Genomic DNA, 14,083 nt, shown 5'->3' with positions numbered 1-14,083 from the left:
GGGGGGGGGGGGGGGGGGGGGGCAAAAAGAGAACTTTATCATTTCAATAAAGTAAAAATCTCAGTATACAAAAACAAATACATACATAAATAAATAAACTGACCAGCCAAAGACCTTGTGGTCAAGTGACATCCGGTGTCCCGATTAACACTCCCACATAGATGATGGGAGTGGGTTTGAGCCTCAGTGGATGCAATTGTTGACTCGTTGTGCTTCAAATTATTGGAAGATCGCACAAGTTTTTACATTCTTAGAAATACAACTATTTCATCATTTGGTAAACAATATGTAGTTACATAAATACCCTATACGGCTTTGATTTTTTTCCCCCCTTTTATTTGAAAGGCTTTGAAATTGATTCCTAGCCTTGACAACAATACTCAAAATTTTCGGTCAACAAAAAATGAAGAAGAAGAAGAAAGTAATCAAAATTCTATGAAACTTTATGGTATGGTGCTGTAACACTCAATCGTACCAGTCATCTAACTTTAACTTGATGTTTGATCTACGGAATGAAAATACTTCATTCAAATAAGTGAAATAACAAAAATTGATTAACTGCCTTAGCTTATCCAAAAATTGATCAATTAGTTTTAGTATATCTACGAATAATTTATGTTTAACTTCCACTTTATATAACCCTGCTGGAGTGGAGGCAGGAAAATTGAGTGAGGAGTCAAAATCATAGAGAAAATATAACATGTTAGTCGATATTAGTAGTTAGTACCAACCGTATAATATTATTATATATATCATACGTTCATACGTGGTTGTGTGTCGATAACTATTGATAATTATTTTCAATTACAATTTACACATCGTGCAATAATGTATGAAATATATAATTATTATATGAATACGATTGACACTTTGTCAATCATTATTTTAGAATATTTCACTTAACACAAGAAGCATCTATAACAAGAAGAAGCTGAATTAATTAATCAATCTAAATCCTATAGAAAATCTAGCTATTCATGATTAGACTTGCAAAAAACACAATGGAGTTGCATGTAATGAAAGCTAAAAGGAATTGAAATGAATGCAATGAAAACATATCTTTGATCCATTGTTGATTAAAGATACATTGCATTGAATTCTAATATAACCTAATATAATCCTATCTATGTAGAGCGAAGTTATAGTTTGGATGTCTAAAACTTCAACCCAACAATAAATGCCAATCGCCATTTAAATGTTAGACAAAATCAAGGGATTAAATCTTATTGCTTCAACACATTCTTTTTTGGCTTTTTTTAATATTAATAATGAGCTGAAAAATTGTCTGGATTCCCCTGTGGATGACTAACCTTTTATATTTTTCTTCTACAAAGAAAAAAAAATAAAAAATTACATAAAAACGTGACAAGAGTAAACACTATTACCCATAAAGAACGGCTGAATCCCTTCAATTGAATGATAAAATTAAAAAAGTTAGATGTCAAGCTGTACATTCTCAAACTTCGTAATCATCCTATACACCTATTAGTCCTTCGTAATAGTAATGCAACACTTCGACTAGATTTTGATACTTTGATTATGAAAAGGAATTTGGTCAAGCATAGAAACCTACCCACATTCCGCTACCACATTGATGAGATGTAGTTATTTAAGGTCCTTCAGTCCTCAAAGAGAAAATATTTAGAGACATAATATCTTATTCATGTTGATTCCACTACTGTAGCCTATCTAGGCATGGTACAAGCATGCATCTACTTAATCGCGCCTTAAAGCCTTCAAAAAAGCAGGCATGCTACCTACCTACCTACCTGAGGGGGCCGCCGAGATCAATGTGTATCTTTCTCCTGCTTTAACTCCTTATCTGACCGCTAAATTACAAGTAATGAATCAAGATTAGTACAATTATTGCCATTACTGATTGTTCACATAAATTATGTGACTACGTGACTTATTTGGTAACAGTAATTTTGCAATTTGAGCAATGCAAGAATGGCATTTCGGTCAAGGGAAAGCTATATAAACAAAATCCTAGATTACCAACTAAAAGCCTTGACATTGCAGAACTTTCCACACTTTTCAACTCGAAATCAGCTTCAATTATGGAACCTGAATCCTTAATATGCCTCTTCGATTCACTCTGGTTCAATCATGGATTCTTCAAGAAACACACAAACCCATCATCTCCTCCCATTTCTGATCCACCCAAAAAAATACCACTAAATATAATTGCAATTCCTGTTCCCATTGCCGTGTCCAAGAAGCAGAAGAGCAGGATGAGAGGATCAAGAAGGGAGGGGGCAGAGAAGGAAACACCACAGCGGATCAAGAGCATATCAGAGCTAGAATTAGAAGAACTGAAAGGGTTCATGGATCTTGGGTTCGAGTTCTCCGAGGAAGATGCGAAGAATTCCAGCCTAGTAGAGATCATTCCTGGGTTGAACACACTGATGAAGAAGAAGAGCTGTGACAAAGCAGCAGAAAACTATCCCAAACTTGATAACTCTAAGCCCAGGCCATATCTTTCTGAAGCATGGGAGGCTATGGAGGAAAAAGAAAGGAGGAAGATGAAGAAGGCATTATTGGCCAAGTGGAGAATCCCAGCTATGAGCAATGAAGCTGACATGAAACACAATCTCAGATGGTGGGCCCACACTGTTGCATCCACACTCAGATAATGATCAAATCCCATGCACAAATCTCCTCATTCCAGAGAAAAATGATTTAAGATGTATAGGAGAAGAATCAAAATGTATGACCAAAAAATTGTCATCATCACCTCAATTTCTGTGTTGTTATTTCTATTTTTTTCTATTTGAGTTAATTTCCCATTAGAGTTTGTAATTCAAGAAGCATCTTGTAATCTCTCAATAGTTACTGATTCTTATTGTAAGGGGAGGGACATGCTCCCAGGTAAAAAATACAGATGGCCAGGTCGATCAACGGCTGATTGTTGCTGAAAAATAAGGAGAAATTGGATGGCAGTTTGTAAATTTGAAAATTTGTAATATTTATAAAATGCTTTTTTTAGTGAAACTTTTAATCATTGAAGAAACATTATGGATGGCTGATATCAGTTATTTTTTTACTAGTTTTCATTTGAGCTCCCTGCACCTCTTATTGTAATAAGATATATCAATTAACAAAGAATTGTTGTTAGCATTAGATTTGGTCAGCTGGTAAGCTACTGGAATGAGTGGCTTTCCGACAACTTGCTCCATGTGGCTGTAAAATAAGATAGTTGCATTATTTAAGGAAAAGGTTTTAGATTTTATTTCTAAAAACAGTATAGGAAGCCTCATAAAGGTGTCTAACTAAGAGTGTTTAACCTAAAGGTGACAAATGTATTTTTATTGGTTATTGTGACACAGTAATTCTCAATAGTTTGAGGTATTTTTTGATTTTTGATGTGTCAATTAGGAGGGAGGAGGGAGAGAAACTAAAGATAAAAAAAAAAGCAATCAGACGCTACAAAAAAAAAAACATAACAAGGTTGCAGAAGGGCGCATGCACTACACGTGCCCGGCTGGGCGCGGTCTGTGTAACCCACGCACGCTCAGACGTCTTTCTTTTCCCTTTTCTCTTTCTTGCGGGGCCCCACAAAAAACCACTCTTGTAGGGAGACCTCAACTTTTCTTTCTACTTCCTCTCTTTCCTTCACATAAGTCATCTTTTCCTAAAAAATGTGAAAAATCACTAATGTAGTTGCTCAAAGGCTCATAAATTATATAACTTGACACCAGTGTTGCAAAAATCTCGACTAGGCGTCGATTAATCTCCGTCAAGGCGCTAGGCGCTGGTCGACCGCCTAGCGTATCACCTTAAATAGCTGTCTAGGCGCCTGGCCAGCTAGGCTACCGCCTAGGCCACCTAAGCACCGCTTAAAACGCTTAGGCGTTGACCGCCTAGGCCTCATAGGCGCCGACTTGGCCTCTTAGGCACCGACTAGGCCGTCTAATTGGCTGATTAACTATTGTTCTTCTTTTTTTAATGTGTTATTTCACTCTAAACAACATCGTTTTGAGCAAAACAACTCTAAATTGTACAAACTCTAGATAAGTTTTAGGTTAATATTTAATATTTTAGTATTAACTATTAAAGTATTATATAATTTATAATTATTAGTCTTTAAAAAACTTAAAAATATTTAAATAAATTTTTTAAAATAAAAAAGAAATAAAAAAATACACAGACGTCTAGGCGTCGATTAATCCCCGCCTAGGCGTCCTAGGTGCTAGGCGCTCCCCGAGCGCCCGCGGAGCGCCTAGCGATTTTTGCAACCATGCTTGACACTAAGAAAGTTGTGATATATAAGTCATGGTGTTACTTTTAATAATATGGTGTTTGAGATAAACATATTAAAGAAGAAAGGCGCTCTGTTTTTTTTTTTTTTGAACAGGAGTAATTAGTCCGGGGTCTGATTTACCTTGCCTCATCCTTGTATTCCGAATTTGTTTGTCTCATTAATGCTCTATTGTACCTTTTAATTTCTCAATAGTTACTGATTCTTATTGTAATAATAATTAAGCTAAGTTATATTAATTAACTATGAAATGTTGTTAGCATTAGACTAATGCATGGAAAGCCGAAAGAATGGTCTTCGACAGCTTCATGTGTTAGCTTAGTTAGTTGCATTATTTTAGGAAAAGGTGTTAGCTTTTATTTCTATAAATAGTGTAAGAAGCCTGAAGAAGGTGTCTAACAAAAAGTGTTTGAAATGAGACACTTGAGGATGTTTGGAACGAAAGAATACCTTTTATCAAATATTTTGGACTTTTATGCGCATGTTCTGGATCAGTTGAGTAAAGAACTTGATGATCATCATTTGATGATAAATGTACTTTTATTGGTTATATTGTGATGAGTGCTAATTTTTACTAGTGCTTTGCTTGATCTTTTGTGTGATTTCCAGTTGCTTATACTTGAGAGTCTTGGAGGTATGTTGTTGCTATGAAAATAAGATATTACTATAGCCACACTACTCACAATTCCAAGCATGCTTAGAGAAAAGGAGATTAGAAGAAGACTTGTACGCATGCTATGTGTTTGATAAAATGCTCAAGTTCTGATTAAATTGTCATGAAAATGAAATTCATTGCTAATTGGTAGTCCAATAATGGCCATGAGAATGACATTGATACCTTTGTTGCATTTTCCTCGATCCTTGCCAAGTCTTAATTTACATGATCTCCAATCCTAAGATATTCCATATAGCATCAATATAAGGGTTAACCTAGTCCAATCACGTTTCTTTACCTATATATTGCTTATTACTTTTATTGTCATCATTACTCGTTACTTGATTATTTTTATGACATTTCTCAACCATTATGTTAGAACTAGTTCCCAAACACTTGACATGTTTTATGTTTAGCCAAATTGCTATTTGACATCTAAAATATCTTAAAATTTTATGCGCATTTTTCGAATCAGTTTAAGAAAAAGCTCAACAATAAATGTTACATATGCATAGTTACACTTAAAAGGCTTATAAATTATATGAGCCTAATTTAATTACCACTGAGAAAGTTGTTAGCAGTTGTGGTATTACTTTTACTGAGTAGTGTCTAAGATTGGTCTAATAGGAAGAAATGTCAGTTGTTGTTCCTATTACTCCTGATAATGTTGTGGATGAGTAGTCAATTTTAGATAATGTTCAATCTCTTTCATAGTCAAAGATCTCAATTTGAGCATCATTTACCGGGCCCAAAGAAATAAATGGATCAAGGAAACCCAAGAAGGATACCCAATACGGAGTAACTTATGAGTTTAATAAGGATTGTGGTTAGTATTTATAGTGTAATAATGATTGGGCTTATTATTCATAGTGTAACAAGGACTCCCAATATGAGGCAGTCTAGAATTTGGCAAATTATACTATGGACCCGGGTCCACCTTGCAAGCAAATTTTACTGTGGACCACAGTCCACATGCAATGCATTGTAGTCCTGGCATCAAAATAGTGTCGTTTCTTTTAATGAAAAGAAACGGCACCCATTCCGCGACGTTTCGCAAAAAGTAACTCTGTGTGTTTAACATATTCAGTTTCATTTTATATACACTGAAATTTCCTTTCAGCACAAATACAATTTCTTTTCGATATAATTACAGTTTTATTCGACGTTATACACTCAAATATGTGAAAATAAATGTGAGGCAATATCATTCGAGATAAACTGTAGTGTCATTTACGAAGCTCCGTTAAGATGTGACATCAGCCGTTTCTTTAGTTAAAGAAAGGATGCCGTTTGGACAATGGTCCACGATATAACGATTGCATCTTGCAAGGTGGATCCGGGTCCATGTTCACAACTTTAGAACTCTATGTTCACAATTTTAGAACTCTATATTCACAATTTTAGATCTCAATATACAAAATTACATTACTCAATATTCGCAATTTTTTAACTTTATATTCACAATTTTGTTATATAGATTCAAAAATTGTGTTATACTGTTGAATATAGAGTTATGAAATTGTGAATATAGAGTTTTGTAATTGTGAATATATAGTTCTAAAATTGTGAACATAGCGTTCTAAAATTGTGAACATAGAGTTCTAAAATTGTGAACATGGCAAGGTGGACCCGGATTCATGACATAACAACTGCTAGGATTTCTGTTCCATGTTAGGCTACATGGAGAGGGGAAAAAAACAATAATTTTCACTATTTACAAGCAATTCACATCAATACAACATATTTATATTCTCCATACTTTCTTTATAGTTTTTATATACTCGTTATTCTAGTTGTAAGCGCAAAAGTCATAAAACTAACACTATTAACTCCTAATTTATATTTTCAAAAAAAAAAAAAAACTCCTAATTTATAAACTTTTTACTAGCTAGTTCAATATATTAATTGGACTTGTAAACTTTTTACCCGTTCAAAACCAACAATATTGACACTGTCTAATACAATCCATCTAAGCATATGTCAATAATTGTGCGCTCCAAGCTAGTATATACGGGGTACCAAAAGGCGTACTACCCGCAGTTCTTATATCGTGGACCGTGGTCTCAAAACGACGTCATTTCAGTAAGTGGGAGACGGAGCCCGTAATTGACACTACAGTTCATCTCAAAAGATACTGCCTTACATTTGTTTTGATATTATCGAATGAAACTGTAGTTATATCGAAATGTAACTGTAGTTGTGTTGAAATGTAACTGCAGTGTATATGAACTGATACTGAATAACAGTTTCACATTTGTGTTTTATATTATCGAATGAAACTGTAGTTATATCGAAATGTAACTGTAGTTGTATTGAAATGTAACTACAGTGTATATGAACTGATATGATACTGAATAACAGTTTCACATTTGTGTTTTTATATTATCGAATGAAACTGTAGTTATATCAAAATGTAACAGTAGTTGTGTTGAAATGTAACTGAAGTTGTGTTGAAATGTAACTGCAGTGTATATGAACTGAAAGTGAGTGGCGCGAATTCATCCGTCTGTTTTCATTAATCAAAACGATGTCGTTTTGATGCGCGGTCCACAGTAGAATGCATTGTGGACCACGGTCCATGATATAATTTGCGTACTACCAGTACCATAAAAATTCTGATTATAATAATACATGCCATTAATAGTAATTTTGTATTTCATTTTATTTAATATTTAGAAAACACACCAGCACTGTTGGTCTCACGGAGCACAACTTTGGGTGGTAATTGTGGACTTCTTGTAAATCAAAGTAATCATATTATATTTTCTTCATTTTTCAAACGTTGGGTGAGTATACTTGCAAAGGAAGGCAATTGAAGGTCTTTGGGTGTATTGAAAGAGTCAATCTCCGAATATCTATCTTAGATTATGTATGTATTTTAAAGAAAGATGTGGAGCAATGAGGCAATTTATATCATGGATCATGGTCCACTTAGTAGTGTGGACACCGAATCAAGACAATGATGTAGAAAATTCATACTCGTAAAGTACATAATTTCATAACATAAGATACGAAAAAGTACAACACAAGACGCACATCATAGCGTTACTGACCTAGCTGGATTGAAAAGAGGAAGTACATAATTTATACTTGTAAGATACAGAATCTCATAACATAAGACACAAAAAATAATAATACAAGACATATATTTACTTATTTTTCAAATCTGATTTAGGTACATAATTTGTATTTATATGCACAAAATTCCACGACACAATATACAAAAATTCATAATTTAAAACACAAGTATTAATTTGTTCTGGGTACAAAATTCATACTCATAAAGTACCGAATTTCATAACCCAAAATATAAAAAGTTAATTTGTTCTAGGTACAAAATTCATACTCATAAAGTACAGAATTTCTTAATCCAAAATACAAAAAAGTCATAACACAAAACACAAACACAAACCACGGTCCATAGTGTTGTGTGAACCCTGGTGGATGGTATAATGATTGGAGCAATGATTGGCAGGCCAAAGATGTCGTTATTGTTTCTGGAAGGCCTGCCGTTTTGCCGTTAAATGACAATTAAATATTCATGTTGCCCAGTCTTAATTATCTTCTTCTGTGTGTTCAAACTTTGGTTTTGTTTGTTATGATCAACAGGACTCCAATTCTCAAGATTTGAGATGAGTTTAATTAATAAACTTGTTCGGCAAAACATGATTGGCCTTGTATCGCTTCTTAGGAAAACGACGTTGGGAAACATACATATAGAGTTTTAATCTGTGAAACCAACCATTCATGTTATCACCAAAGAATTCCATTATCCATAGATAACTTCATCTAAATTAACGTATGCAAGGTGAGGACGTACTATATATGTAGATATGAGATTATAAATCAAGGGACTAGTTAGCTCGATTAATCTATAGCGAAAATGGCTAATTACTTGAACCTTGTTCTAACTTTTCTCTGCATTGCATCTCTTCATTTTTCTGCCATTTTCGCGATTGAGTCTGAGATTTACATTGTTCATGTTGAGTTACCAGACGGTCTGATCTCAAGAGATTCACATTATCAGTCGTTTATGCGTTCGGCAGTGGAAACATCAACGGATTCCTCCAACATAATCTACTCTTATCAGCATGTTATTAGCGGTTTTGCTGCTGAATTATCCCCTGATGCAGTGAAGGCCATGGAGAAGATGGATGGTTTCGTGTATGCGCGGCCCCAGAGAGTGTTAAAGTTGCAGACAACCCACACTCCAGACTTCTTGGGGCTGCACCTGAATTCAGGGTTCTGGAAGAGCTCCAACTATGGCGAAGGCGTGATCATTGGGGTGCTGGATACTGGAGTTTTCCATGAACACCCATCGTTTAATGATGATGGGATGCCTCCTCCACCGGCTAAGTGGAAGGGGAAATGTGACAATTTTGAGTGTAACAACAAGCTGATTGGAGCAAAGAGTTTCCGGAGTGGAAATCAGTCTACCTCGTTCGACTATGTTGGACATGGCACACACACGTCAAGCACGGCTGCTGGGAACTTCGTAGGCGGTGCTAATGTCTATGGAAGCGATAATGGCATCGCCACGGGAATCGCACCTCGGGCACACTTGGCTATGTACAAGGTCTGTGGTGGGGGTTGTCCTGAAAGTGACATTTTGGCGGGCATGGATGCGGCCATTGAGGATGGTGTAGATGTGGTTTCAATTTCCCTGGGTGGATCGTCTGGACCTTTCTATGATGATGTTATAGCCCTGGCTACTTATAGGGCTATGGAAAAGGGGATTTTTGTTAGCTGTGCCGCTGGGAATTCAGGGCCTGATGTTAGCACTTTGTCAAACGAAGCGCCCTGGATTCTCACGGTGGGAGCCGCCACGGTTGATAGAAATGTGGTGGCAACGGCACGTCTTGGAAACGGGGAAGAAGTAGATGGGCAATCAGCTTATCAGCCTGATGATTTTTCTAAGGAATTACTTCCACTTGTGTATCCAGGGATGAACGCCAGTGATTTTACTGCTAAATATTGCGGCAATTCGTCACTGGACAACTATGATGTGAAAGGAAAAGTTGTGGTGTGTGATGTGGGTGGTCTAGTGCCGGCATTTATAAAGGGAACGGTTGTGAAGGAAGCTGGCGGGGCTGCCATGATTCTTGTGAACCAGGACTTCATGGGTTACACCACATTTGCACTACCTAATGCCCTCCCTGCCACACACCTTGGCTTTGCCGATGGAGAAAAGGTGAAATCTTACCTAAACTCAACCTCAAACCCCACTGCAACAATCCAGTTCAAGGGAACTGTAATTGGTGACCCTCACGCCCCGGCTGTTTCCTTCTTTTCGTCTCGGGGGCCGAGCAACGCTAGCCCGGGAATTCTGAAACCAGACATTGTAGGTCCAGGCGTGAACATCATTGCGGCCTGGCCAGTTTCTGTCGAAAACAGGACGGACTCGAAACCAACGTTCAACATTATTTCAGGTACCTCAATGTCGTGCCCGCACCTATCCGGTGTTGCGGCTTTGCTCAAGAGTGAGCACCCCAATTGGTCTCCTGCTGCAATCAAGTCAGCAATCATCACTACCTCTGACACTACTAACCTCGGGAACAACAAAATCGAAGACGAAAGGCGCCTCCCAGCTAACATCTTTACACTTGGGGCTGGCCAGGTTAATCCATCAAGAGCCAACGATCCAGGGCTAGTTTATGACGTCGCACCTGAAGACTATGTGCTTTACTTGTGCGGATTAGGATACACAGATAAACAAGTAGGCCTCCTTTTGCAACGTAATGTCACCTGTTCAGCAACCATCCCAGAAGCAGAACTAAACTACCCTTCGTTTTCTCTTATTCTTCTTAGTACATCAGGATCACAAACATACACCAGAACCGTGACAAATGTTGGAGAGGCCAGTTCATCGTACACAGTCAAAATTGCTCCACCCGATGGCGTTAGCGTGACCGTTGAGCCTCCCACGTTGAACTTCTCGGAGTTGAACCAGAAGGCTTCGTATCGAGTGACATTCACCCGTTCCACTTCCCCCACAAATGCAACGGTTGTTGAAGGATATCTGAAATGGTGTTCTTCTAGATATGTTGTCAGGAGTCCAATTGCTGCAATTCTCAATCTTGTAGTTTGAGATTCCAACTATTTTATGCATAAACATGCCATGAATTGAATTTCACCAGAAATGTATTTGGCGAAATGATAACAGAGAAAAGAAGTGCATTATGCCATTCTGACACCGGTTTAATTGGTGCCTTGGTGGCTATAATTTTTTAAGAATTTAATTTTGAACTTTTAATTTATTTGTATAAGGTAGTGATAAAGAACGCATGCAGTAGCAAAAAGGAGTTTTAATGATTCATTCAAACTGAGTAGGAAGTACATTCAAATATGATTTCTTTGTCCTTTTGAATTACAAAATGGCCTAATATATAGGAATGAAATTAAGAAGCAACAGAACATTTAAATTCTATGAATTGTAAAAGACACATGGAAAATGAAAATACATTTAATATAATCTAAAGGAAAGATATTCTTGAGCCTCCAAACAGATATTACTCAGGTTCCTTGGATTGTGTTGCTGATGTGAACGCCATCAGGTAGACATCCTGATATAATATGTTTTAAAAAATTGTGCTTGCCAGGTTAAATTGGATTCTTTGATAACAAATTATAATCATTACAAAATACAAATATTTAGTATTAATTTTTTAAAGAGCAATTTTTGCCTTTAATCATCCTTTATTGAGATATTGTAACATTTAATTCTACTTTCTAAATTTTGTCTCATTACATCTATTGTGTTAGCTCACAAACTACACAAGAGATTGAACAAATACTGCATTGTAATAGAGTTAGTATAATTCAAAAAAAAAAACTACACAAGAGATCACTAGTACAAAAGAAAGCTTATAAATCTCACTTTTCGTTACCCTTGTTAAAAGAAAGGTAGTGTATGTTTTAAAGAAATACGGGGTGACAAAATGATAAATAAATTAATAAGAAATCGCGACCCTATTTAAACAAAAGGGTCGTAGTTTCATAAACAAGTATTGGTGTGGTACTTTTATGTGTTTGTTAGTGTCTTTTATGAATTTCTAGATGTTTGTAGTTTCTTTTGTGAGATTTTTTAATTTTTATATATATTTTTTGGGATTTGTGGATTTTGGGAATTTTGTAGTGATGTTTTTTATTATGGAACAACCAGTGGAATGGCACGTGTTTATATGTTGAAAGCCAGGAATGTGCAAAAAACAGCTAGAAAGAAGATCAGATTTATATTATTCAATGTAAACAATCTCAGATTTGAGTAGCAAATTAAATTGGTTTTGTTAAGCAGGAACAAATTAAAGCAAAGTAAAAGCAATTCGATCAAGTCTTTTATATATAGGATTGCTGAAAAAAGAGCTGAGATGATTGAAACATAATAATTCAAAAACAAGCTAGCAAACCTTGCACACGTGCATTGGACTAGACAGCTAGCCACAAGCGGCTAGTTGCCTCAGCTCCAATTTTATTCAAAACACACCGAATAATTACAGAAATTAAGGTGCTAGAGAAGACTTAGTTTAATTTTATTATATTCAAACACACAAGCATGTGCGAAACAGTTTCTATTTAAAACATCACATCATCATCCGGCTCATGATCGTCAAGGATATAATTCCCTTTGTCCTGCTGAACCATTCCCTTATCCTTTATGTTAAACCATTCTTTGGGTATCTGTTTCTCGTCTTTCAAAGCATCCTGATACTTATTAAGTTGGGTATAATCAAAGACGAGCTCAAAGTTTCCTTCAGGCCTCTGGTATAAATCAATTCCATGCAAATAAAGCATCAAGTCGTGAAAGTTGAATACCTCAGGCTTCAAATAGTCGGATTTCTTAGATTCAATTGCAATACCCTCCACCACATGTACATAAGGAATTAATGGCAGTAAGCTAAGGTACCATCTTTCGGTGCAGACAACGGAAATGTTGGAACAATATCATGGACGTCGGAGATTCGCAAGGCTCGAAGGTTTTGTGGCTTAGATCGAGAAGGCTTTTTAAAAATTCTCATCCCCTACTTTGGGGCTTGCATTAACAAAAGTGACTGTGTCATCAGTAATCCACTCTAAGGGTCGGACTGTTCCCCTCCAAACAACCACAATGTCTCTTTGTCCCAAATCAACTTTTCCTTCATCAGTGGCCACAGCAACATATCCAATCCAGTTTGATTCCCTTAGCCCTGCATCCGCCTTCGCTGGCCTATCATTATACCCTGGGATTGTGAATCCAGATGATGCATAAAAGTATTTGGTCACTTCATATCTGAAACATACAGTAAAGCATGCATATATATATATATATAATGATAGAAAGAAGAAAGAAATTAAAGAGAGAATTGAATTGAATTATAGATATACTTTAAAGGGTTTCCATTCACAAGTCCTGTATTTTTAAAGAGGTTTTTCCTGGCGTATCGCGGTAATCCAATATTTTTGGAAGCTGGTTCGTTAATGAAAGCATCGCCGCAAGGTGCAATCATGGCTCCGTAGTGAATGAGGTAACTGCGGAGATCAGAATCCAAAGGCTCCAGTAGCCCTTCCCAGTTATCACTCCCACTTAGAACCCTCCATCTTTCTGCAGAAATGCAACTCATCTTCAATTCTCTATATATATATATATATATATTTTTTTTTTTTTGTAAAGGTATTTCAGTTTAGATGTTGTGGTGGTGAAGCTACGTGCAGATTCCTGGGCTTTATATACATCTCTCAGCCATGCAAAACACATAAATAATGTTCCAACGAAAGCGCTCGCGCTCCTGGTGGCCTACGAATTTTACTGTTCATTAGACGAAAATTTTCAGATAAAGCCCGGCAAATTACATTCATCAGAAGAAATGACAGCATTTTGAACTATTGTCCACCAGTCGTTATATCGTGGACCATGTGTCATGGTTGATACTACGTTTAACATACTGCAGTTGTGTTGAAAGGGAACTGTAGTTGCGCGGAACAGAGGTCATGTCATTTATCTGGAACTGCAGTTGTGTTGAACGGATTCTGCAGTTGTGTTGAACGGATTCTGCAGTTGTGTTGAACGGATACTGCAGTTGTGCAGTTGTGTTGAACGGATGAACGACCTCTGTTCCGTGTAACTGCAGTTTCCTTTCAACGCAACTGCAATATATTTTCAACACAACTGCAATATCAGCTATGACCATGGT

The 14,083-nt window shown here is 36.5% G+C and overlaps 2 protein-coding genes and 1 pseudogene across 2 annotated transcripts; 2 read left to right on the top strand and 1 right to left on the bottom strand.

Annotated features, from left to right (window-relative positions):
* Positions 1 to 2,060: 2,060 nt before the first annotated feature.
* LOC116016570 lies at positions 2,061 to 2,636 on the top strand. The gene has a single exon (XM_031256940.1). The coding sequence runs from the start codon at positions 2,061 to 2,063 to the stop codon at positions 2,634 to 2,636; it is 576 nt and encodes a 191-aa protein (XP_031112800.1).
* Positions 2,637 to 8,934: 6,298 nt separating this feature from the next.
* LOC116016493 (subtilisin-like protease SBT1.2) lies at positions 8,935 to 11,004 on the top strand. The gene has a single exon (XM_031256820.1). The coding sequence runs from the start codon at positions 8,950 to 8,952 to the stop codon at positions 11,002 to 11,004; it is 2,055 nt and encodes a 684-aa protein (XP_031112680.1). The 5' UTR covers positions 8,935 to 8,949.
* A 1,224-nt stretch (positions 11,005 to 12,228) lies between these two features.
* LOC116000245 lies at positions 12,229 to 13,577 on the bottom strand (annotated as a pseudogene).
* Between the last annotated feature and the right edge of the window lie 506 nt (positions 13,578 to 14,083).

The sequence above is a fragment of the Ipomoea triloba genome, chromosome 1 (genome assembly GCF_003576645.1).
Source record: "Ipomoea triloba cultivar NCNSP0323 chromosome 1, ASM357664v1".
Taxonomy (NCBI): Eukaryota; Viridiplantae; Streptophyta; class Magnoliopsida; order Solanales; family Convolvulaceae; genus Ipomoea; species Ipomoea triloba.
This window is presented reverse-complemented; position numbering and strand designations above follow the sequence as displayed.

Bases quoted from the DNA above. Each gene is read 5' to 3' on its own strand.
- LOC116016570 (XM_031256940.1), top strand. From the start codon at position 2,061: ATGGAACCTGAATCCTTAATATGCCTCTTCGATTCACTCTGGTTCAAT.
- LOC116016493 (XM_031256820.1), top strand. From the start codon at position 8,950: ATGCGTTCGGCAGTGGAAACATCAACGGATTCCTCCAACATAATCTAC.